Genomic DNA, 23,884 nt, shown 5'->3' with positions numbered 1-23,884 from the left:
CGTCTACGATACTACATCGGTTTGTCTCGTGACCTCACAGGTTCAAATTGTTTCACGCCGCCTGGAAGGCTGCTCCGGCTTCGCTGTTTTGAGCGGACTCGTCATTTCCCCCCCTTTTTCTGTCTGTTACTCCCAGGGAAGCATGCTCAGTGAGCGCCTCTGTTAGCCAAAGGGGGAGCTGGCTGCTTTTCGCTTCTACTGCTGCTGCTGAGCTTCTATTTCTTTTCTCTCGCTCTCTCTCCTTTTTTTTTATTTATTTATTTTTTATTAGGGGGGTAAGAAACCCTCTTCTCCACATCCTCCTCCTGCTACAGCCCCATCCATCCATCCACGCTGCTCCACTTCTCGCTCTCTCAAGCCATCTCCTCACAGGCTGGGATCCAGGGGGCTGGAAATAACCTTCACATGGCCAGCTTTACCCAGCTATCTCTCACACACAGACCGCCGCTGCTGCTGCTGCTGCACCGACTCATACACACACACAGACACACACATATACACACACACACACACACACACACACATGCATGCCAGAGCCCAGCTCCCTTCACGGGAATGACGGACAGCGCCACTCACCACTCCATGGACCAGGAACTCAAACAGTTTGCTCTTGGTGGCTTTCCTGGCTCCCCCCGCCGTCTCCTCCATAGCCATTTGCTCAGTCCCCTCCGTTCACCCTGCTATGTCTCCCCTCTCCTTCTTTTGTCTTTCCCTCTCCCTTCACCCAGCCTCCTGTTCCCCTCCCCTGCTCCACTTTCCTTCTCTTTGTGCTCTCCTTTTCAGCACTGCCTGTCCCTGACTCTCCTTCTCTCTCTCTCTCTCTCACTGCCTCGCTAGCTCTCTCTCTCTCTCCCTCTTCCCTCCCTCTCCCTCTATTTTGAATGTGCAGCAGCCCTGCCAGCCTCTCACTGTGTCTAGCTCACTTTTTAGTTGAGCTGCCTTTCAGGAGCCCAGCTTCGCTTGGAGGTGGAGGGGAGGGGGGAGAGAGAGAGAGAAAGAGAGAGAGAGAGAGAAGCTGTGTGGGGGTCTGGCAGGGGGGTTTCAGCCAGCCCACTCTGCCGCTCCCCCGCACAGCTGTTGCATTCCAATGGTAGATAAGGGCATGCAGCGTGGCCAGGCTGCCGTTTGGGGGGTGGGGGGTAAACTCAGTTAGCCATTTCTCTGCTGCAGCACCCCCCCCCCGTCCTCCCCTCCGGTGACCAACCGAGAGGCCATGGTCAGCACACGCAGAGCTCCGACTCTGGGCTCATTCTCAAAAAAGGACATTGGGCTCTTAAAGGGGCCACGCTTGCATATCATTACCACATGTGCGCACTGCCATATATGACGTGCTGGTGATGAATATAGGAGTAGGTCGATGCCATTTCCTGAACTCAAAGCAAGACCACTCAAGACACACTTGAGTATTTCTGAGCGAGCCAACGGGCTCTGGAGCCACTTCACAAAAGGGGAAAAAGGCCACGTCAAGATCACCTTCATTTCCTGCCTCCCTCTGCCGGCCCTCGTCAGGGTGCATTCACAGGTTACAAGTGTTTCCTTCAACTCGCCTCATTAGCGTTTACCTTTTACCCAGTGGTGTAGCCAGAGGCTACGCTTAGGCTGTAACAAACAAAACAAGGCCGGCCTGCACAGCAAGGTGACTGTGTCTCCCCGCACGTGTAATAAGGTTGTGCTGTGATTTCTTCCAGGTCGCTTTCTGAAGCTTCCTCAGCAAAAAAATGCAGGGGAAGGCGACAACGCATTCGTCCACTGAAGGTCACAGAGAGAAAGAGTAACACACAGACGGCTGCTTTGATTTCAACATGACATGCTGACACACACACACACATTAAAACGCCACACAGGTCATTACTCTGACGCAAACCACGCCACGCTGAAGATTATGAGTCTTTCAAGTCAGCTTCAGCTCCCCCCCCCTCATTCTCACACTCCCCTTCACCCGGCCGTCAGATCAGAGGAGTGAAATATTCATGAGGTTATCTGACTGACAAAGGGGGCAAAGTGGGGCATGTTCAAAAAGGCGGCTTGGCTTTGTGACAAAGGACGGCAAACTGTCACCCTCCTTTTCCTCTGTTCTGCTGAAAAGAGCTGAACGGCATGTAAGCAGCCAATTAGCACGCGCCGGTTAATCATCACCGTAAAGCGACAAGCTCGTTCTTTAAAAAAGGAGCAAAAACTCTTTGGTTAATGCGGGAGCTCAGAGGTCGTGACCTTCTCGAGGATGCGCCATGCCTCAGGACCCAGGCATGTTTTAGTCATCTGCATTAGCTCTTATGTGACTTAAAGCCACCGTTACTGAGGGTTAGTTAAGCAGCAGCAATCCATTAAAGAAATAAAAATAAATTCAAACACATACCCCTCGAACTTTCTCAAGTCTCTGATTACTGGGTTATTGACAGATAAATGTTGGCCCTCGCATCGGCCGCTGACAGCTTGGTGGTGACACCTGCTGCTGAGATGAGTGTACTGCCGCAGCCATTATTTCTGTCTGGGAAGGTTTAGAGGAGCGAAAACCTTCCTTGAATTATATATTTTTTCCTTTTAAAGAAGCATCAATCGACTTGCATTCTTGCATCCCGTCAGATTAACCTTTAATCACCTGTGTGGACTTTAAATATAATAATCGCACTGGCGTACGAGGTGTACGTCTCAATTTCCTGCAAGGTCAAAAGCTCAAACCCGCTTATCCGTGCAGATCCAGGGATTGTGCCAATCTCCCGTTTCTCCAGCAACAACACGTGGGCGTTGAACGATAACAAAGAGATCTAGCAGCTCGGGCGATGCGAAAGGAAGCCTCGAGCGCAGGAGTACCCCCTGCTGGCCCCCCATCAGCTCCCTCACCAAAGCCAGTCAGTCTCACCAAATGGTAATGTCCCAGTGTGTAGCGGGGGTGGGGGGGGATTACAGGGGGTAAGGGAGCCACAGTAGTGCAATTAATGCCCAACAGGGGGAGCAAACAAGCAGGCAGGGAGGAGCTGGCTGTTTGAATGGGAAGGAGGGCTCCATATTGAGGGTCTGGCTGCACTGAGGATAAAAACCCAATGATGGCAATCAAGGGACATTAGGGAGAGCAAAATAACTTTTCTGATAATCTGTAATGTCTGGAGCCAGCTTCCAAAAGAGGATTTCATTCCCAAAGCATCTCTTCAGAGGTTTTAATCATTCTTCACTTCCTCATTCGGCCACACGAGGGCATCAAAGAGCTCACCGTATAGACAGTGCAACAGAAAGCAACAACAATGGCCTGTTTCTGCTCCTGCAAAGCCAACTGCACCCCTGTGCTGCAGTACGTTCTCCTCAAAGACGGCCTGGGAGAAGAAAAATATTAGAAAATTATCTCGGTGTATAAAACAGGATGCGTTTAACCCTGCAACCCGTTTAACCCTGTATATATCTTTCTACGTAGCACTCTTAATTCTTATCCCTACTTTTATTTTTTCATGTCTATTTAAGTGCTATTTATGACACTATGTTTGCACTGAAGCACCGCAGCAATTTCCTAATGTTGTAAACCTGCTCAACATTTGGCAATAAACCCCCTTTCTGATTCTGATTCTGATTCTGCAAGCTTTTACAAAACTTTCCAAGTTGTTCGATTTACCCATCTTTCTCTTTATAAACTCTTTAAACTCTCATCAGTAAGTGTGAGCGCCTCTTTAAAAGCTAAGGTTGTGGCAGCTTGTTAGTCTGGTGCATTCAGGTGTGTTAATAAAATGACACAATCTTCCCAGCAAATTCACCCATATGTCAAACTGCGCAATACTCAGAGTAAGTGCAAAAACAGCACAATTAGAAAACTTCCAAGAGAGTCAAATGTGAGGCCATCTCTGCCACAGCTAAAGCCCAAATTTGATCATACAACAGGACAGTGATCCCAAGCACAGCAGCAAATCTACAGTCAGAAAAGAATCAAGGTGCTGCAACGACCCAGTCAAAGCCCAGACCTCAACCTGATTGAAAAGTGCCGACGGGACCTGAAGAGAGCGGAACATAAATGAATGTCCCCAAACTCAATAAACAATGAGGGTTTTAAAGAAGAGTGGCCCAGAAAAACTTTAATAGGTCTGTGAAACCTTCCTTTGTGACATGACTGTACAGCATCTTAGTGATGATAAAAAAAAAAGGGTTGTCATTAGTGTATTGATGGAATTTCCAGCTTTATAAATGTATTTTTTGACTCTACTAGAGCAGTTTCCATGATTCAGAATTAAAAGAGTTATCTTATAGCCCTGAGCCTGGTTCTGCTAGAGGTGTCTTCCTGTTAAAAGGGAGTTTTTCCTTCCCACTGTTGCCAAAGTGCTTGTTCATAAGGGGTCGTCTGATTGTTGGGGTTTCTCTGTCTTTAACTTACAGAAAAAGTGCCTTGAGGCGACTCTTGTTGTGATTCAAATGCTATAGATGAAAACTGAGCTGAATTGAATACTGGGTCTTGATTAAGGCCCCCAGTTTGTCCTCTATATAAAAACAAGCTTCTTTAGCTCCTCCCCCTCTTTAAGCCAAATGCCTTCTGATTAGCTGACCCTTGCAAACAGCAAGTGGGCGGGGCTTCTTCTCTTACAGTCACAGCATGTTAGGAATATCCACTCTAGCTGACATCACGCAGATCAAAGAGCAGAAAAAAATGTCTTAAATGGAGCGTTCAGAGCCATGTTTTTGTTATTATGTTTTCACCCGTTCAAAAGAAAAATCTAAAACTATCTATAGTCAAAAATTCAGGTATTAACATAAAATTCTGTCTTGCTAATTCTGACGTCTGAGAACGATTTAATTTTCACAAGTATATTTACAGTGGTGGAAACAAGCTTTCTTAAGGAGCGGCCTATCACTTCCTCACACCCTGACCTCAGTATGTCATGCAGGATAAGCTTATTATAGGCATCCATCACCATTAGAGTAGATGAAAACTACAACAGGTCACCTTTAGTAAGAGAAAAATAATAAAATACTGAAACATTGGCTTTTTCTCGCTACACCGACGGCTAAAACGTGTAGCATGTGACGCCACCTTTTCTCAACTCAGTCTCACCCACTTTAAACCAATGAGACGAGAGAATACAGAAAAGAAACACAGAGAGAAGGATCTCCCTGAACTATATCTGAACTAACATGGCTTATAGTTTTATGTAAATACAGGACAGCATCGCTCAGAGTGATTCAGGAAACCGTGTCAGGGCTTTTAAGGCTCTCAGTGTGAAAAGGCTGGCAGCTGTGGGTGCTTATGATCAAGGCTACAAAAGTTTGAACGCAGAACAAGTGGATTAGATATGAATGTAGTCACATTTTTCTTTCTTTGTCTTTCGTGAAGTTCATAACGGGTAAGAAAAGCTTGCCGAAGCTACATATACTTGATTTCTTTGCGCTTTTTAACCAATGATGTGAAGCAAAAGGCAGAGAGAAAGAAATACAGAAAAGAAAAGGGGCGATTTTGCTGCTATGTGCAGAAAAAGCAAAGAGTGAAATTGGCACCGCCACTGAGGTATAACGCACAGCTCCCAGTGGCAAGGTTTACATACCAGAAGCCACGAACCTGCCCTCGTCAACATTATTGCCACAGACAGATGGGGCGCACTAGGGGGAATATGGACCGGGCACGAAGAAAAGTCTCACTCCCTCCCACCACTGGGCCCCTCTCCTCTCTTTCTTCAGTTTAATAGCTGCAGACAAAACCCAGCTCAAGCCGCTTAAAGGCCAGAGCTCTCGGAAAGCCACTCAACAGTCATCAGCCGCCATCAAAGGGACTGTACAAAAGCTCGCAGCGCTGCACCTTCGCTGAAGGGGGGATTAGAGAGAAGGGAAGTACGTTTTGGTACCGAGTCCTTGCAGCTCGGCATATGTAATGAACAGGAACCTGCAGAGAAAGAGAGAAAAGTCTCCCATGACGGCTGAAAATAATGGAGCATCTGCTGATATTTTTGTGATCAAAGTAGATCGGCACAATACACTGTGAGGTAAAAAAACGTCGGCACAAAGCAGCAGCGTTCCCATGGATATTTTTTGCCACTAAGGCATGTTAAGCACCGAACCTTAGAAGCCGCAGATAAGAAGTTTAGGGTCGACCTTGGCTTTCGGGGGTTGTTTGGGACAAAGCATCTTTATCCAGACAGCGTTTATGCTTCGGCTGCTGAAGAGACGCCGTGGGAGCAGATGGGAAGAGGACGCAACAGTAATGAGCCAAGTTTCCCCGCAAGCGACAAGCTCCACACTGGGACGAGCCTGCGGCGTTACCTGCCTCGGGGTATTTCCTGTTTGCTGTAGCCATGACAACGGGATAATCTGCCTTGTGTTCAGAGCTAACAGCCAATCCGGTGAAAGAGACTTCGCTGACTTCAAAAGTGGAGCAGCAGCTGGTGAAGCGCGAGAGGAACCATTTCAGATCTTAAGCTGTGAAACTGAAAAGAAAGCTGAGTTTTAGAGAGAGAGAGAAGACTTCGGCTCGTGTTAGTCAGCGGCGAGGTCAGCACGATCAGCTCTGACACAAGCATACAGTGAAAAACAGCCGCTCAGTATGAATAAACCTCGCCAGCTCCCATATAAAATTCTACAGGATGAAAAATAAAGCTGGCAGGATAATTCCCCCCCCTACTCCAAACTCTCCCTCTCTCACTGCTCCCCTTCCTCTTCTTTCCTTCTCTGCATCCAAGCTAAGTGTTAGCCCTGATCTTTCAACACCACTCCGCCCGTGCCGGACGGGACACGGAGACGACAGAACGAGGGCAGGATCGTTACGTGCAGGGCAGAGTTAAAAATCATGGATGAAGAGCAGAGCCACATCTTTAAAACTGGACGCACTCCTTCAGTGGTAGTTTGTACCTCCAATATGCAGAAATACAGCTCGAATTTCTAAGCCAGCTTCAATAAAAAGTATTATCTAATGTGAATACAGTGCAAAAAAAAGTATGATTTGTGAAAAGGCAATTGCCTGCTAAACCCTAATAACCGGTTGTTCCACCCTTGGCAGTGAGAACTGCAGTCAAGCATTTGCGATAACTGTTAATGAGTCTTTCACATCGCTGTGGAGGAATTTAGTTCCACTTGTCTTTGCAGTACTGTTTTAATTCAGCCACATTAGAAGCTTTTCCAGCACGAGCAGCCCGTTTAAAGTCGTGCCAAAGCATCTAAGTCAGATTTAAGGCTGTACTTTGACCAGGCCACTCCAAAACCTTCAGTTTGTTTTGTTTGTTGAGCGATCAGAGGTGGACTTACTGGGGTGCTTTGAGTGCTCTTGAGCTTCGAGGCACAAACTGATGTTCAGATATTCTCCTTCAGGACTTCGGGCAGAGATACGAACTCATGGTTCCCTTAATATTGACAGCTCTTCCAGTAATTGAAGGAATTTTGATAGGCTGGCCACCTTTGGAAAGGTTTCTTGCTGTTCCAAATTACTCCATTTGTGTTTAATGGTTCTCACTGTGGTTCACTGGATGGTTTACATCCAGACTAATAGCTGCTTCACTTTGTCAGACAGGTTATATTTAAGTGATTTCTTGATTCAGCTGTGCCGGCAGTAATCAGGCCTGATAAACTGAAATCAGCCTTCCAAACAACTTGATCGTTCACAGTTAATCTATGATTTAATAATTACCTGTTCACATAGGTCCAGGTAGGGCTGCATAGCTTTTTTCCATTCATAAATTCAATCATCATTTGGAAACTGCATTGTGCTCAGGTAATCTTTGTCTAATATTAAAATTTCTTTGATGATCTAAAACATGTAAGCATGACAAATATGCAAAAACCAAGAAATCAGGAAGCAGAAAATGCTTTTTTTCATAGAACTGTATCTGAAAAACCAACAAATTTGTTTAAACCTTAAAGCTGTTCTTAGGTCATTTCCAAGGCCTGAAAATAATTCAAACTTTAATCATAACCTAAGCTTTTAGTAATTATTTTTTTCATAGTTGAATGATAATAAAAAAGTTCAAGGAAATTCTCTTTTTCCCCACAGACAATGAGTAGATATTTTTAATAATCACAATCTCAGTAATAACCAAAGTAAAAAACTGATAAATCTATTTAATATTTCAGTTCAGCTTGTATAAACTGAAGCAGAATATTGAAAATAAATAGAATAATAAGAATAATAGAATAAGAAATCAAAATGAAATACATTATAATCAGTTATTTTCACTCGGACGGTTAGGAGTTTGTGGTAAGTGACCTTCTGGGTTTTAAAAGATTGACAGGTTTTTATTTTTAGAAGAAAAAAAATCAATGTTTAGCTCTGTGACTCGAGTGCAGTGGTGACACACGAGACGACGCACACTGGAGTTGATGTGCTGTACGGTTACATAAAAAGCAGCTAACACAGTTGTGTTACTTTGGGCCTTGTCATCCATAGAAACAGCTCCTCGGAGGTCAGGTGATTTACTGTTGTGGTGTGAGTGAAGATGAAGTCTGGGTCATATTTTACAAAAACTTGCACGTTCCTCTCGGAGGATTAAATCAGTGTTTTGGTGCCTTCAAATCCACATGGCTTACTGTGGCTCATGTCACTGTGACAGTTTCCAGGTGATGCAGGATAATCAAAATACGCCTTAAGAAAAACACAAGTTCAACACAGCCAGGCTTTCTTTGTGTTAGATGGCTAACAGTAGGACAGTATGACGGTGGTTAGCAACGTTCTCTGTTAAGCCAGGCTCTCTGTTTTTTGGGTGCTCGCATAAAAATGGAGCATTTCAGGCATTATCCATATCTTTCTGCCCCACAAAATGATCCCCGTGAGTGCCACCCCCTCCATTTAGAGGTCCTATCAGATGATGACGATAAAATGGTGAATATAACAGCATAAAACATGTAAAAGTTAAAAGCAAAACTGTTGCAAATAAGACATTAATGCTGCAGAAAATAATCTATCTGGCCATTTAGCCTACAGAACAATTAATATTTTAAATCTGAGTTAATTATTTTAAGGCTGCGTGCGCTCCCAACGCTGCTGTTTGTTTCTAACATGATGGCTGCACGTTAAAGCTTTGAAACTTTAAACTGGATACATTTAAACATTAAAGCTTACAGTTCCATAGCCTGATAGAGAAGACGGGGATATGATATGTTAGTTTGTCAGCAGATCAAAGGGAAATTATTTTATTGACTGAACAGTAGGGCTGCACGATTTTGCATAAAATGAGAATCACGATTTTTTTGGCTTAGAATTGAGATCACGATTCTCTCACGATTTTCTTTTCCAGTATAAATATTTATTGCACTTATTAACTGCACATCAACTTCGTAACAGTTGAGACTGAACATAAAAACAATAAATAGACATAAAAACAACAAATGTCTCACATTTTGTCTTTGGCGCAAAATGTTGTACTGCTTGAAATTCCGTCTCCACCGTTGCTCGACACTGCGTGCAGGTAGTGCAACAATAGAAAAATAGTTGCGGGACGGCACTGTGTAGCGTTTGTCTAGGGTGTTGATCATTTTCCTAAATCCCTCGTTTTGCACAGTGTTGATGGGAGCCATATCTTTGGTCAGGTGATAAGTGATAGCCTCCGTAATTTCTTTGAGTTCGACGTGTATAGGGAAGCGCTGTATAAGGTTCCCATTATTGGTGTTTGGGTGGTTGACCGGAACGGATTTCCTCCTGTCACTTTCTCGTCATCCCTGACGTGCTCTCCGTTGTTTTTTCCCTGCTAATATTAGCATCACATGGCACAGCTTCTGTATCACGTGGTATAAGGCTCCGCCCTTGTCATTTGTTGAGCAGGAAGAGTGAGCGCTTGTTTTCATGCAGAGTACGTCCCGGATCAAAATGCGGTACAATCGTCGTCGTCGTCTTTTTTCTTTTTTTTTAAAAAATCGTTGTCATTTGGAAATGAGATCGCGCATAAGTATGAATCGAGATCGCGATTTTCTAACGATTAATCGTGCAGCCCTACTGAACAGGTATTCTTGGTGTGTGTTCTGTGTTGTAGCAGTTAAAAGGCTTGCGGATGTAAAACATATTTGCCCAGCAAATAAATTATATTGTGCTTCAAACATGCTGGAAATAAATGAATCGCTTCCAGATGATTTTACCTGAAACTTGAAACGTACCCTGAGGTTATGTGTTCATCATAAGTTACCATGGTGATTTTGCCAGGTAAAAAGAAAGCCGCTTTCATGTCATGAAAAACTTACTTTAAGCTCGACACAGCTGGCTAAACCATTAATCTGGCTTTATAGCATACCTCTCTGGACTATGAAGCCGAACTAGGAGCTTACTGGTAGCCTGGCTCAGGTGTTCTCTCCTCAATACAAACACAAAAAAGCAGTAATAATATAAATATGTACTTTTATATATATTCTTTCTTTAGCATTCTTTAGGTTTAGGTTTTTCCTCCATAAGCATTAAAATATGATACAAACAAAGAGAGCTTATTTGATTTTTACTTTGTGACCTTACATTACATGAACCTTGCACAAAATCTATGTTTGAATCATGTTTTTATATTTATTCTTCACTTTTTCTCAGGCTTTTAAAAAATAAACAAACTGTCGTATGCATGTCTACACATGAATTAAATGCAATTTCAATTGTAATCCATCAGAATCTCATGTCTTAGTGGCAGAGCTGTGACACTGATACATCTGTTAACCTTTTTTTTTTTTGCCTGTCCCATTTGGTTCTTTACCTATCAGAATTGTTGTCTGAAGACCAACAAGGATACCCAATGGATTTACTTTGCCAAATGGATCATCGTGGCATTGCTGTATTGGTCCATTTGATCGACCTTTGTTTTTATTATTTATTATATTTTATTTTCAGATGTCACAGACGGGACAGACATGAGTGAGGGGTAGGAAAGGGAGAAAGAAAGAGGAAGGAAAAGAAAAACAGAAGGGGAGAGGGACAGTGAGAAAGGGGGGGAGAAAAAAAATCTTGTTAACTTAAATGAGCTTAATTTCATTAATTACAGCAGCTAAAAAAATGTTGCTCTCAGCTCATACTTTGTGATCTAAGTTTTTAAAATCAGCCACTCTGCTGCAGGCGGGCGTATCCATCACCGGTTTTTGCATGTGCTCATAGCTAGATCGGTAAACCTTGAGTTGACTCATCCAGCTGATAACCACCTTAGTCTGATTGATGTTGATGTCAGGATAAGTGAAGCCAGACAAGAAAAAAGACACCCTGGGTAAACTTGTATCCAGTTGCCTTTCCCCTCTCAGGCTGGTTTGAGCATAAACTTATAAAATATTTTTAAAAATCGCTTTAGTTTCACCAGCATCACAAATGTTCCTCACTGCAATTTCCAAAATACCAAAACTTGCACCATCAACCTATCAGCAAACTGGGAGGAAGCGATGGTCCATGCCAATGGCTATATAAAAGGTCAGTCACAGTCTGGATCTCCTCTCAGCAATCCTACTTTAAATGCAATTCCCGAACAGAGATACACAAGTTTCTCTGCGACTGGCATTGCCAATCACAGCTGTCATTGCGACATTACACCGCACTGTTACAGCTTTACGTTAGTAATTAAAATCAGCAGAAAGATGACCCCTTAAACCCAAATCAGTGTGATAAGACCTACTTAGAATGGAAGAAAGCATCTCTGAGAAAAATGTGTCTGCTTTAGTTTGAGCACCTGAAATGATATATCGTATTTCCCGGACTACAAAGCGCACCTGAATATTAGCCGCACAAGCTAAAATCAGGGGAAAATCCTGTTTTGTACATACATTAGCCGCACCTGACTAAAAGCCGCAGGTGTTTCAATGTTGACTTATCATATGTAAGAGAATATGCACAAAGGGAATTGTCAGGAAAGAGATGGCTGTTTGGAGACATCACTTTTATTAATATTTTGAAAAACAAGTTATGGGTACATACTTGCAAATGTAGTACATAACAATAACCTACAGCACACCAGAAAATAGATTCGGCCTACCTTTTAGGCTCAGGTGCAGTGACACGGCTTTAACAAGAAGAAAAGTCAGTCATTCACCACCATCTTTCTGCGCACTAAAACCACCAAAGTCCTCTTCTCCAGTGTCGGATACAAACAGGCTCAGGATGGCTTCGTCATCCACTCTCCGCTTCTCTCCTTCGTTGTCACTTTCAAAACCAAACAAATCCTCGTTGTCAGTGTCAGAGTCGAACACCCTCAGAAGGGCCGTGGCGGTGTCCTCCTCTCCATCATGCAGCAGTCCAGCCCTTCAAAATCCGTTGGTGATCGTGGATGCTTTCACACTTTTCCACGCTGTCAGATTCCACCGGTGGAGTTGAGCATAACTTGCTTTTCGCAAGTTTATCGCCGCTCATCATCCACGCCTCCCGCTGAACGCGTAGCGCTACTTTGAAGTTTGTTTTTCGCGCTACTTCGTACGGCACTACGTTGCCTGGCGGACGGACATGTGACTAACATACCACTCTTGAACCCCGATCCTTCCGCCAGGCAACGTAGTGCCGTACAACAGCGGAGCACACAAAACAAATCGTCTTACGATATGACAAAAATCATGGACAATCCATAGAAAAGCCGCACCTGACTAAAAGCCGCAGGGTTCAAAGCTTGTGCAAAAAGTAGCGGCTTATAGCCCGACAATTACGGTAATTTAGTGCTAATGACTTGAAGCTTGAACATGAAAAACATGAGCATCAGCAAGGATTTCGACTGAGAAAATATACAGTCGATGAAAAACGATGAAACTTGATCCCAGATACTGATGAGACGCACAAGAGAACAGTTCACGCTCACTTTTGTCTGACAATAATCGCTACAAAGAATTCCAGTCTGGTTTCCACCAGCTTTACAACTACACCTTTAACAATTCTCCTCTTCTTTGATCCAAATTTACACTAAATTTCATAACATTCTCCTGCACATTGTCTCATTTACCCTTAACCTCCTAAGACCCAAACTCTTCCACGGCATGCATTTTTAATTTCTCTTTGATATTTGGGCATATTGGGGCCCGATGAATGTAAAAACAAAGAATTACCAGATTTTTTTTTTTTTACGTTATTTTCGTTTTTAAGAAAAACAAGAGCCACATATGAGGATATTCGTTTAAAATTTTGATAGAATAGTAGCAGTATAATGTCCTCGTAAGTGGATATCAGGCCCTTGTAGAGCAGAATTGAGTATTTTAGTCTAAATCAGCGGTCCCCACCCTTTTTTGCGCCACGGACCGGTTTATGCTCAACAATATTTTCACGGACCGGCCTTTAAGGTGTCGCGGATAAATACAACAAAATAAAACTAGTACAGGTACCGAAAAAAAGAATATTTATTCATAACACACGTGAAAAGACACAGGAAAACCGAGTTAACGATAAAAACGATAACAAAATAACGCTGAAAACCGATAAAAACCCTGAAAACCATACATTTCACACCTGAGCCTCAACTCTCGCAGCCCGGTACCAAACGACTCACGGACCGGTACCGGTCCGAGGCCCGGGGGTTGGGGACCGCTGGTCTAAATAACCCAAAATGTGATGTCCACATATACGGACGCCAGGTCCTAGGAGGTTAATACATTTATTTAACTGGTTTCCTCCCAACTGACCATCATCAGGTAACTATTATATACTGTAATATATATTGTAATTTAAATTGTAAATTGTATCGTAACTGTTTTGTTCATTTTATTGAGATTTTTGAGAATCTCGAGAAGGTGGTGTTCCCAAAAACACCTAAAAATAAATAACATGTATTATTATTATTGTCATCTTAACATTGTTGACTGACATCAGCTCATCAGCAAATATTATAACATTATGATGAAGATTGCCTTTTGCCTGGCACAAAATACCATCAGGCGCAAACCCAAACTGTGTTGATCTAATTATTTTTAATAGTGACATTTCTATTAAATTTTCACAAGCACTGCATGCCTGCTAGACACCAAACGAATCATCATTTATCTAAGTAAAAATGCCAAAATTCCCAAGGTTTAGCCTTCCAAATGCAAGTAAAATTATTCAATTATGCTAGTGACTGAATATGTTTGGCTTTGGTCAGATAACACCCTTTTGTTAGGAACATTGCTAGAGGCTGAAGTGCAGTTCTGCTATTTTCTAACTGTGGGAGTAGAAAAAGCATCAATTGATTGAGAAAATAATCAACAGACTAAATGATTACAAAGACAATAACAAGCTCAGTCTGTCTGCGTAAAACAAATACAAGTTTTTCTTATTTATTTTTATAAAATAATTGCTCATGCACCTTTTATAAGAATTAAAAGCTTTTGCAGCTTCATTGTGAAGATGCACACGTATTGCAGCTACTTTTAAACCAAACTCTACAACAAAGAGTGCTGCAGTATTGAGCGTTAACATCTAAATGGGTCAACCAAGCGCTCGGCGAACTGTAGCACCATTAGGACCAAGACAGTTTGTCTCACAGCCGAGTGCACAATCTCATTATCTGCATTATAAATGGGTTTAATATACAACCGAAAAAGTAATATACAACTGAAAAAACACAGTACGAAACCAAGCTATGGCTTTAGGTAAGATGACTATGATTAAATAACACTGTTATAATCTGTTGGTTGGTATGGAAGTGCAATGTGAAATCAGGTTACAAAGCGCTCTACTTAAAACGCAAAAATCTATAATCTGTGAAAATGACACAGTGGAGGTTTACAGGATTATTTGAAAATGGTGTTTATGGGTTCAGTGTTGTGGCTGCAGACATACTGCGTGTTTGTGTGTCTGCTACAGTGCAGTACTGCAGATATTATCACAGTACTAGTGGCAAAAAAGTGCTACATTTTTATCAAATCTATGCAAATATTAACACACATGATTTTATATGCTTAAGTTTGTTTTCTCAACTTAAAATTGACCTATTGAGCTCTTATTTTCCATCATTAATATATAGTTACGGTCACTTTGGTAGGTGCATCCGCTCAACTGCTCATTAATGCAAAAATCTAATCAACGCATTAAACATGTAGACACAGTCAAGATGACCTGCTGAAGATCAAAGAAAAGTGATGATCTCCAGGGTTTACAGAGAATGATCTGAAAAAGGGAAAATATCCAGCAGCTGTCTGGGAGATCAGAGATCAAAGGAGAATGACCATACTGGTTCAAGCTGATAGGAAGGGAACAGTAGCTCAGATAACCACTTGTTCCAATCGAGGTATGCAGAAGAGCATCTCTGAATGAACAACATGTAGAACCTTAAAGCAGATGGACTACAGCAGCAGAAGACCACACCAGGTAGGAACAGAAGGTGGCGTCACTGACATGAAGCATGGATCCATCCTGTTTTGTGTCAGCAGTTCATGCTACTGGTGGTGTAACGGTGTGTGGGTTACTTCCCTGGCACACTTTGGGCCCCTTAGAACCAAATGACCATAATTTAACCACCATGTCCTGCCCGACTGTTGTTGCTGATCATGTCAGTCCCTGTCATGACGACAGTGTACCCATTTTCCGATTGCTGCCTTCAGCTATGTCACACAGCTCAAAGACTCTCAAACTGTTTTTTTGATCATGACAACGAGTTCACTGTACGCAAATGACCTCGACAGTCAAGAGATCTCAATCCAATATTGCACCTTTGGGATGAAGTGGAACAGAAGATTCTAATTATGTATGTGCAGCTGACAAATCTACATCTATATGAACCAAAATCTCTGAGGAAAACTTTCAGCACGTTGTTGAATCTGTCCCTCGAAGCATTATGGCAGTTCTGAATGTAAAAGGGGTCCAATTGAGTATCGGCAAGGGGTACGTAATGAAATGCCAAGCAAGCATAAGTAAATGGCCGTGTTTTATATAATGAACGCAGCATGTGCACAAGTAATCACTCTGAACCCAAAGTCCTTTAAATCGATGTAAATGCTGTGTTTCAAGCAGAGCCGATATGCCTAACATGCACATCTAGCCTTCATTGCTATGGCTGTCTGCGAGGAGCAGCCAATCAGAGGAAAGCTGACTGAAATGAGAGGAAGTGAACAGCTTGTTTCAGACAAAGGATGCATTAAGGGGCTACACCAAGATCCTGTATGGGATTAATAGGGTTGTTTTGAACTATAAATCATGCAAAGCTATTATCGTAGAGTCAGAGAAGAAAAATATGGAGCTGAGGATGACACGACGCCTTTAAACTGCTGGAATACACAAAAGAGTTGTTTTCCAGAAGCAAAGATATTCAAATTGTTATCAGATAAAACCATTAAAAGAAGCAAATCTTCATATTTCATCTGAATCTTTGTTTTTTTGTTACATTTTTCTTTGAAAACCTGATCGAATAATCATTACAAAAGTACTATTGAATGAAATCAATCACATTTCTAGGTTTTAGTTTAAGCGGACTTGAGTCCAGGGCAACAAACACCCATTGAACCAGCACATTCCTCTCCAGCCCAAAAAAACAGAAAGAAAAAAAAGGAAGTGCTCTATTGTTAATTTATCCCTACAAACAACACAAAACACAAAGCCAGGGAACATTTAATTGGGTGACCTACTATTTGGGAAACAAAGCCAAATGTGTGTGGCTTCCAGTCTGCCTAATCAATCTCACGGCTGGTGGAAAAACAGCGTGATAAATAAGATTGAGAAACTCTGGAGGTGAATCCACTCAGCGAAACATTGATTGACCTCGATGAGCGTCCCAAACTAAATTTCAAACATCGCTGAACAAAGTGACTGGGGTGTAAACGTGCGCGTGTCCGAGGTGGGGGTGGAGGAGAGGGGGAGTCCTCCCGTGCAACTTGCCTTAAAAAGCCACGTGAAGCATTCAGCAGACTGTAAAAGGAGCCGATCCTCTGATCCCCTATCAGACCTCAGAAGCTGTGACGGCACCTTGCATACTAATAGGACTGTTCTCCGTTCTTTATACTGAAGGGAATATCTGTGCCAGCAGCTGGGTCAGGGAAGACTGCAGTTTGAAACTGAGCTATTTTAGTCCGTTTTTTCATATACCGGGCGCTGACAAGGACCAGCCGTTTCGAGAGAGAGTAGCTCAAAAGCTTCCTATACCATCTCGAATAAGAACGAATGGGTAGGACATTCTTCCTCAGCCACATGGAAACCTAATGTATATGCCATATGGAAAAAGTCTGCTGGAAATATGAATGGGATCACTTCCAAGAGACTAAACCTATGGAAAATGAACACGCAGGCAGCCGCTTTCCTAAATAACAGCCGTTATGCAATATTCTTTGTTGTCTAATTGCACCCAAATGCCTGCGTCTGTGTGGTTTTTTTCATACAGAGCATCAAAATCAAGAGCATCTGATATCAGCAAGCAGCTGAGTCACCAAGTCCTTCATAACTCCAGAGAGTGTATGTGAAATCAGAGTGGAGCGGCATAAATCAACACATTTACAGCTATTATGCAAACCGCTTAAAACCAAGTTTTAAGGCTCTTCTGAGCTTTTTCGCTTTATTGCCTCCCAAAGCATCCAGTCGAAGGAAGAATGGCGAGGGCGATGATGTGATAGGGAAACTGATCAAATGGCTTAGTTTGCTTTTTCAATTAAGGGTTGCGAGACCTCGAGAAACTGAAACGAAATGATACGCAAAAAGAGCAGCGTAGTAAACAGCCCATGTGCAATTCATAAGGTTGGAATTAAAATGTGGTGACTAGACAGTCAGCCCATTTTTAAAAGACATTTCACAGAAGGACAGAAGTTCAATTCATCTTCTACATTTCTCTGGTAAAAATAAAGCTACAGCTTAGCTTAGCATAAACAGGGAAACATTAGAAAATGGCTACCTAGGATCTATCCAAAGATAAATCCATTTAGTAGACTGATACACTGTGGTCATAAAGGGATGGACGTGGTCAGCAAAAACACTCAGTTGGTACTAAAAGGCCCAAAATGTGCTAAGAAAATATCCCCAACTCCAAAACACCACCGCCATCAACCCGAACCAGTGGTTCAAGGCGGGATGGATCCAGTCTTCCATGCTAATGAATCCAAATTGAGACCCTCCCATCCGAATATCACAGCTGGAATCAAAACTCATCAGACCAGTCAATATTTTCCCAGTTTTCTATTGTCTATTTTTGGAGAGCTCAATTTAAATTTTATTGTATTTATATAGCACCAAATCACAACAACAGCTGCCTCAAGGCGCTTTATATGTTAAGGTAAAGACACTACAATAATACAGAGGAAACCCCAGCAATCGCATGACTCTTTATGAGCAAGCGCTTTGGCGACAGCTGGGAAGAATAAACTCCCTTTTAACAGGACGAAGCCTCCAGCAGAACCAGGTTAAGGGAGGGGCAGCTGTGTGCCACGACCAGCTGTTCATAGCTAACAGTGGGGGGCACTCAGAGCGGTCTTCTGCTGCTATAGCCCATCTGCTTCAAGGTTCAGAGATGCTCTTCTGCCATAAACATAAACCACCTTTCTCCCTCATGCTCAGTGTGAACTTCCTCTTGACTGTGGCTGCCATGTGATTGGCTAATTAAATCTCTGCGTTAACAAGCAGCTCAACACGTTTATCCAAAGATTTTGCCAGTGACTGTATGCTTGGCTATTAATCCATAAAACTACAACTTCAGCCAAAACTGATGCCGCATTGCTGCTCGATACTTACTAGAGATGGACCGATCCGATATTACGTATCGGTATCGGTCCGATACTGACCTAAATTACTGGATCGGATATCGGAGAAAAATAAAAAATTTAATCCGATCCATTAAATATCACGAAAGCACCTCACAAAACTTGCAACACGCCGTAACTCACCTCAGAACGTTAGCGGAGCAGTATGCATCACGTGATAGAGCGGCTGTGGCATGCGGGACCTGTCGGTGGTCTGGATAGCATTTGGAGCTTCGCTAGCAACCCGGCATTTCATCTCCGACAAAGTTATCCCCGAGAGAAGTAAAGCAAGTGTGTAAGTCCATCTCTGAATGTTTGTAAAGCATTCCTGCGTTAAGCTTACCAAACATATATGGAGCGACTGCTTCTTCTGGCTGCTACTTCAGTCATGAAACTGCTTAACGATCAGCTGATCGGCTTTTCTGTCGCAAGTCCGTCTCTCTTGTTTGTTTTTGGTCCACTTTGCACCAGAAAGAGGAAACCAGCGGCTGAACAACAGCAGCACGTTTAAGCTTGATCAGCTGTTGTTAGAATGTATTTAATATTACTTTCTACTCGAGGATCTTTTTCTACGTAGCTGACGGCTGGTAACTGTGCAGGGGCGGATCTAGCAAAGTTTAGCCAGGGGGGCCGATAGGGCATGAACAGGGAAAAGGGGGCACAAAGACATACTTTTCTTTCTTATTCTCATTTAAAATGTCTAGCTTTTAATAAATAATTATCCAAATCTTACACCCAAAGTTTTAATTTGATGTAAAATGAATAGAAGTCCATTACTGTATATAGTGACTATTAAGTCTAATATATATACCCTAGTAAGCTATAGTACTTTTTCCTTTGGGAAGGTACCATCTGTGCAGTCTGCAATTTTGTTGAAGAAAGATGTTGAATCTATTTAATATTTCTTGAAAAATAATTGATTTCTGTGCATTTTTTTTCACACTGCATCAAATTAAGGTTGATTACGTTGATTAAGCATCATGAGGTGGAGTGTGAGGGGTGGTTCCCTATTTTTTATTTATTTATTTTTGTTGTTGCTGGGAGTTGGAACCCTATTAGTTAGGTTGCTTAATATTTACGCTAAGTACTCTTTAAAATACCAGAATAGGGAGGATGGTGCAGGTTTGAGTTTATTAGATTGATCAGTATTGCTGAACTATGAAATTTTTTTTTTTTGCATATAGGTATAACAGAATAGCTTTAGTGTAGTTGTTGTTTTAAACTTGAGTATGAACTTATACAAAATGCAGCAAGATATTTAAAAAAAAACAGTTTTGTTGATTAAAAAACACTATATCGGATTCATATCGGTATCGGCAGATATCCAAATTTATGATATCGGTATCGGACATAAAAAAGTGGTATCGTGCCATCTCTAATACGTACTCAATTTTCTCTAAGCACATGCAAAAAGGACTACGCTGCTTCCTTTCACAATAAAAGTCTTGACAAATACACTGCATAACTGCTGCAGATAAAAGGGTTTGTAGAAGTGTTTCAAAGAAATTTATATTTAAATATATATTTAATTTAACTAGTTATTACATAGAAGATGAGCTTTTTTCTGTATAAAAAAGGCACATTGTTTTCTGGTTTTGGTTAATATATGGATCTAATTAAGCAAATAAAGAATTTCTATGAAGCTGGTTTTGTGCTCCATGAACAAGAATGTTGGCTTTAAAAAAAAAAAAAAACACACAAAGTATGAAAAATTAATTACATCTGTGTAAGTATTCATCAAACTGTAAAAAAAAAACAACTAAATAAATAAAACATACTAACAGAGAAAAATCTACTTAAAAAGATACGCGAAAAAAGCAAAAATATGAAGTATAGAGCGTTACAGCATTGATATAGATGAGAACACAGACATCTGGCAACAGCAGGAGACTAATTTTAACCCAACACCTTCAAGAAAACCAGTCTTTCTAATGTGTTGCAATCTGCTGTGATGACAGGAAGTACATAAAGTTTTGCACATGTGTAAAACAAATCAGGTAGTGACAGACCTTTTAGAAGCAAGTCGCAGCCAGAAAAACATGCAAACTTTGGCCCCAAAATATGTTTTTCCAAGCGTTTTCCTCTTGGATGTTATACTTTGTGTACCCTGTCTCCTCCTTATATAATGTCTCTGGCTAAGATTAGCTTGAAGCCTGAGGGCAGGTGGAAACAGCAGCATGCACCTTGAAATCTGTACAGCTTAAAAAGAAAAAAATAACATGTATGTAAAATCTTTTTGGAATAGAATAAAGTGGCATTTACACCCATTTTTGCTCTCTCATTGATCCCTCCAATTAATCTACACTACCCACCACATTAACCTTTGTAACGTGTGCTACACTGACCACACCTACAGCCAATGTAGAATCACCAATTACCCCAGTATTTTCAAACTAATTCTGACAGGCCAGCTGCTACTGAGGCTAAAAATAACAGAGCATGCAACATTTTTATCAATTATTAAAATAAAGATCCCAGATAAATTTTAGTGATACAGAGGACAAACTCTTTCTTTATATAGGTTCACCCTGCAATATATATCACCTGGCCATCCACGTCTACCTGCAGTGCCTTGGGGCCCGCCCCACAGTTTGAGAACCACTGAGATAAACAAAGGCACAGCGAGAATGTGCAAACTTCTCAAAGAAAAGCGGTCAGAAGATTCAGGAACAGTTCGATATTTTAGGACATTTCCAGCATCCATATTAAGACAGGCCAACAGGCTTCCTGTTAAATGGGAGTTTTTCCTCCCCACAGTCACCAAGTGCTTGCTCATAAAGAATCATCTGACAGTTTGGGTTTTTATCTTTACTTTGCAATATAAACCACCTTCAGGTAACTTGAATCACATTTAAGAGACAAACATGGGAGTGGTAACTGTCCTAAGCCAGATAGCATCAATTATTTCACTCTAAGCTGCATAGAGGTGAATGCCTTAACTATGTTGGCAGACTCTCCTCAAAAAATAGAGAATTTATTTTTCCTCCAGATGAAATGTTGCTGACTGCAGCTTTAATATAAAAATTAGATTTTCCTTGGGATCAGCAGAAGCAGATCTGGCTTCAGCAGCTGTACACCCCCAAATCCCCCCCTGCTCCTGAGTGCACCGCAGACTGCCAGCAGATTAACACAGTGAAACTGAAACTTTCTTCTTTCTCCCCCCTGCACCGGACACACTTAGAGAAGCAACAGCACATTATATTGTTGTTTCAAAACTGGGTGACGGGGGGGACGGAGGAGGGAGGGGTAATGGATTAAAGGCATGCGTAAAAAAGAAGAAGAAGGCGAGAGGATGGCAGGGGCTTCGCCGTGCATCCCATCTATTACTCCTCAAGTGTCTGTTTCTCACACCAGTCAAGGTTAACAAGCCGAGCTGCCTGGTGTCTGCGTGTGCTGCAAAAAAAACGAAAAAAAAAAAAACAAGGGAGGGGGTGGGAGGTGGAGGTGGAGGAGGGTGAGGTGCTGCAACTACACACTGTGCCTTGTGATGATGCAGACAGGCTGAGAGAGAGCCTACAGTGCCCCCCTTAAATATTGCCAACCACATCACGCTACATTTGTACACCGAGGCTAAAATCACCACGAGGTGGAAATTGCAGTTTCCCCTGTTTTTTTCTCTTCTCTCTGTTTTTTGAGGCTCACAATAAATTGAAGCGAGACGAGGTAAAAAACTCCGGTGCGCACTAATCCGACTGCGCCTACAGGATGAAGCCTAAACGCATAAAGAATAGTTTTAATGGTGGATGCGGCTGGCAGAGCAGCGGAGACTCACTGTGGGAATAAAACAAACCGCGCTAACGTATCGCGAGGTAGCATAAGCGTCATCCATACCTTTCTCTCCATCACTGTGCGCTTTTTTTCTCTTCCCTTTTTTCTTTTCTTTTCTCTTTTTTTAAGGGCTACTCAACAACGGCAACTGTAGGATGTGTTTCTGTGGAGCTGTCCGGTCCGGCGCGGCGTGGAGCTGCTTTTCTCCCCTCAACTTCCTCACGGGCTTTCACACAGCAGCAAGCGTCTCCCCCCTCGATCACTCCCCCATTACTGGACAGCTAGGCGACTTATTAGCGCTGGCCTGTGGGACGCCGAGCCGGGGATGGAGCCAGAGCCAGGATTGGTGAAGCCTTGTTCGGAAGGGAGCAGGAGCGCAGGCGCGGTCTCTGCTGGAGAGTCGATATAATGAAAAATTACCAGTGGCAGGGAGTGTCATCAAATTATCCTCATCTCTCGCTCTCTCTCTTTTTTCATTTTTTATTTTAAGGGAGGAAGGGAAGATTTTTATTTAACCCAAAGCGCACAGTGAAATGATTTCAGGTTATCCTGCTCCAAACACATGCTGTACATGTAAATGCAGTGCAGGAACAAAAGGGAGGGAGGCGGGATGAGGGGGGGGGGGATAAACCCGGTGCACTACAGCAACAAAGGAGCAGCAGCACCACCAGCTCCCTAACCGAGAGATCTGTTCCACTTTCTAATGAGGAGCCGTCGATAAAGAGGCTGTTAAGTTGTGGCTAATTGCTGCTTTAATGGATAATTTACTAATGCTTCACGCGGCAGTTACAAGTTATCACTTCACACATTTTTTTTAGTGCCAGAGTGAAGATTTATGAATGAAATGAGCCAGATTTATAACACGTGGTGGATATACTGTGGCAGCTCATTGTCCGGCTCTTACCTCTGACTTTTGAACTTGATTCTTTATAATATTGGACTTTCTGTGTAATTATTACCAAACGTTTTGTTCTACTAGCTTCATTTGAGCTGTAAAATATTCATGAAAAATGATTTAAACAAAACTAGAAATGCGTGCAAAAATCAGAATTGTGTCTGCAGATTGGGGACTGTCTGTGTAAATATGCACTCGTTTGCATAAAGTGGATAAAGCCAGCATAAATAATATAGTTTTATATTTAGCAGCAGTTCTGCCTGAGTCCTGGTTATTATGGAGCAGGGTAAAGAAAATCATCTGTGACCTGAATCCGCAGCCTCTCCCATAGCTACTGGTGTCAGTGGTTTTAACTATGTGGCCCAGCAGTCTGCTGGTGCCAGGTTTCTGGCACTGGTAATGGTCCTTTTAAGGCTAAGGATGCATGGAACCAGTTCTAGATTGAACACTGGCACTTATGTGGAAAAGGGGTATTTGCTGACATATTAGGAATATCTTTTTATCACTTCATGAATCACGAAATACAGACAACTGCCAGAAAAAGTCTATTCCTGCTGTGTTTCTACTCTGGAACTCAGGATGGGGAAAAGAAAAAAAAGAAACCTTCAGGATTGAAAGGAATCACTTTGGTCAACAACTGTTGTTTTTAAAAGTGCAATATAAATGAATAACCTTGAAACTTGAAAAAATAATTGAATAGTTTGGTGTATGCAG

General features: G+C 42.2%; 1 protein-coding gene across 5 annotated transcripts in view; it reads right to left on the bottom strand.

Annotated features, from left to right (window-relative positions):
* The window catches only part of smarcd3b (SWI/SNF related BAF chromatin remodeling complex subunit D3b), a 60,837-nt gene extending 38,081 nt beyond the window's left edge, over positions 1 to 22,756 (bottom strand). For 2 of the 5 annotated variants that reach the window (XM_026179900.1, XM_026179905.1), the window contains exon 1: positions 577 to 939. In XM_026179900.1, the coding sequence (XP_026035685.1) occupies positions 577 to 654 (78 nt within the window). In that variant the 5' untranslated portion in view covers positions 655 to 939. Of the gene's footprint in view, positions 1 to 576; positions 941 to 22,338 lie in introns of those variants that run through there. The other 3 variants (XM_026179902.1, XM_026179901.1, XM_026179903.1) reach the window with 3 other exon arrangements.
* Positions 22,757 to 23,884: the final 1,128 nt, after the last annotated feature.

Source organism: Astatotilapia calliptera, chromosome 9, assembly GCF_900246225.1.
Source record: "Astatotilapia calliptera chromosome 9, fAstCal1.2, whole genome shotgun sequence".
NCBI lineage: Eukaryota > Metazoa > Chordata > Actinopteri > Cichliformes > Cichlidae > Astatotilapia > Astatotilapia calliptera.
This window is presented reverse-complemented; position numbering and strand designations above follow the sequence as displayed.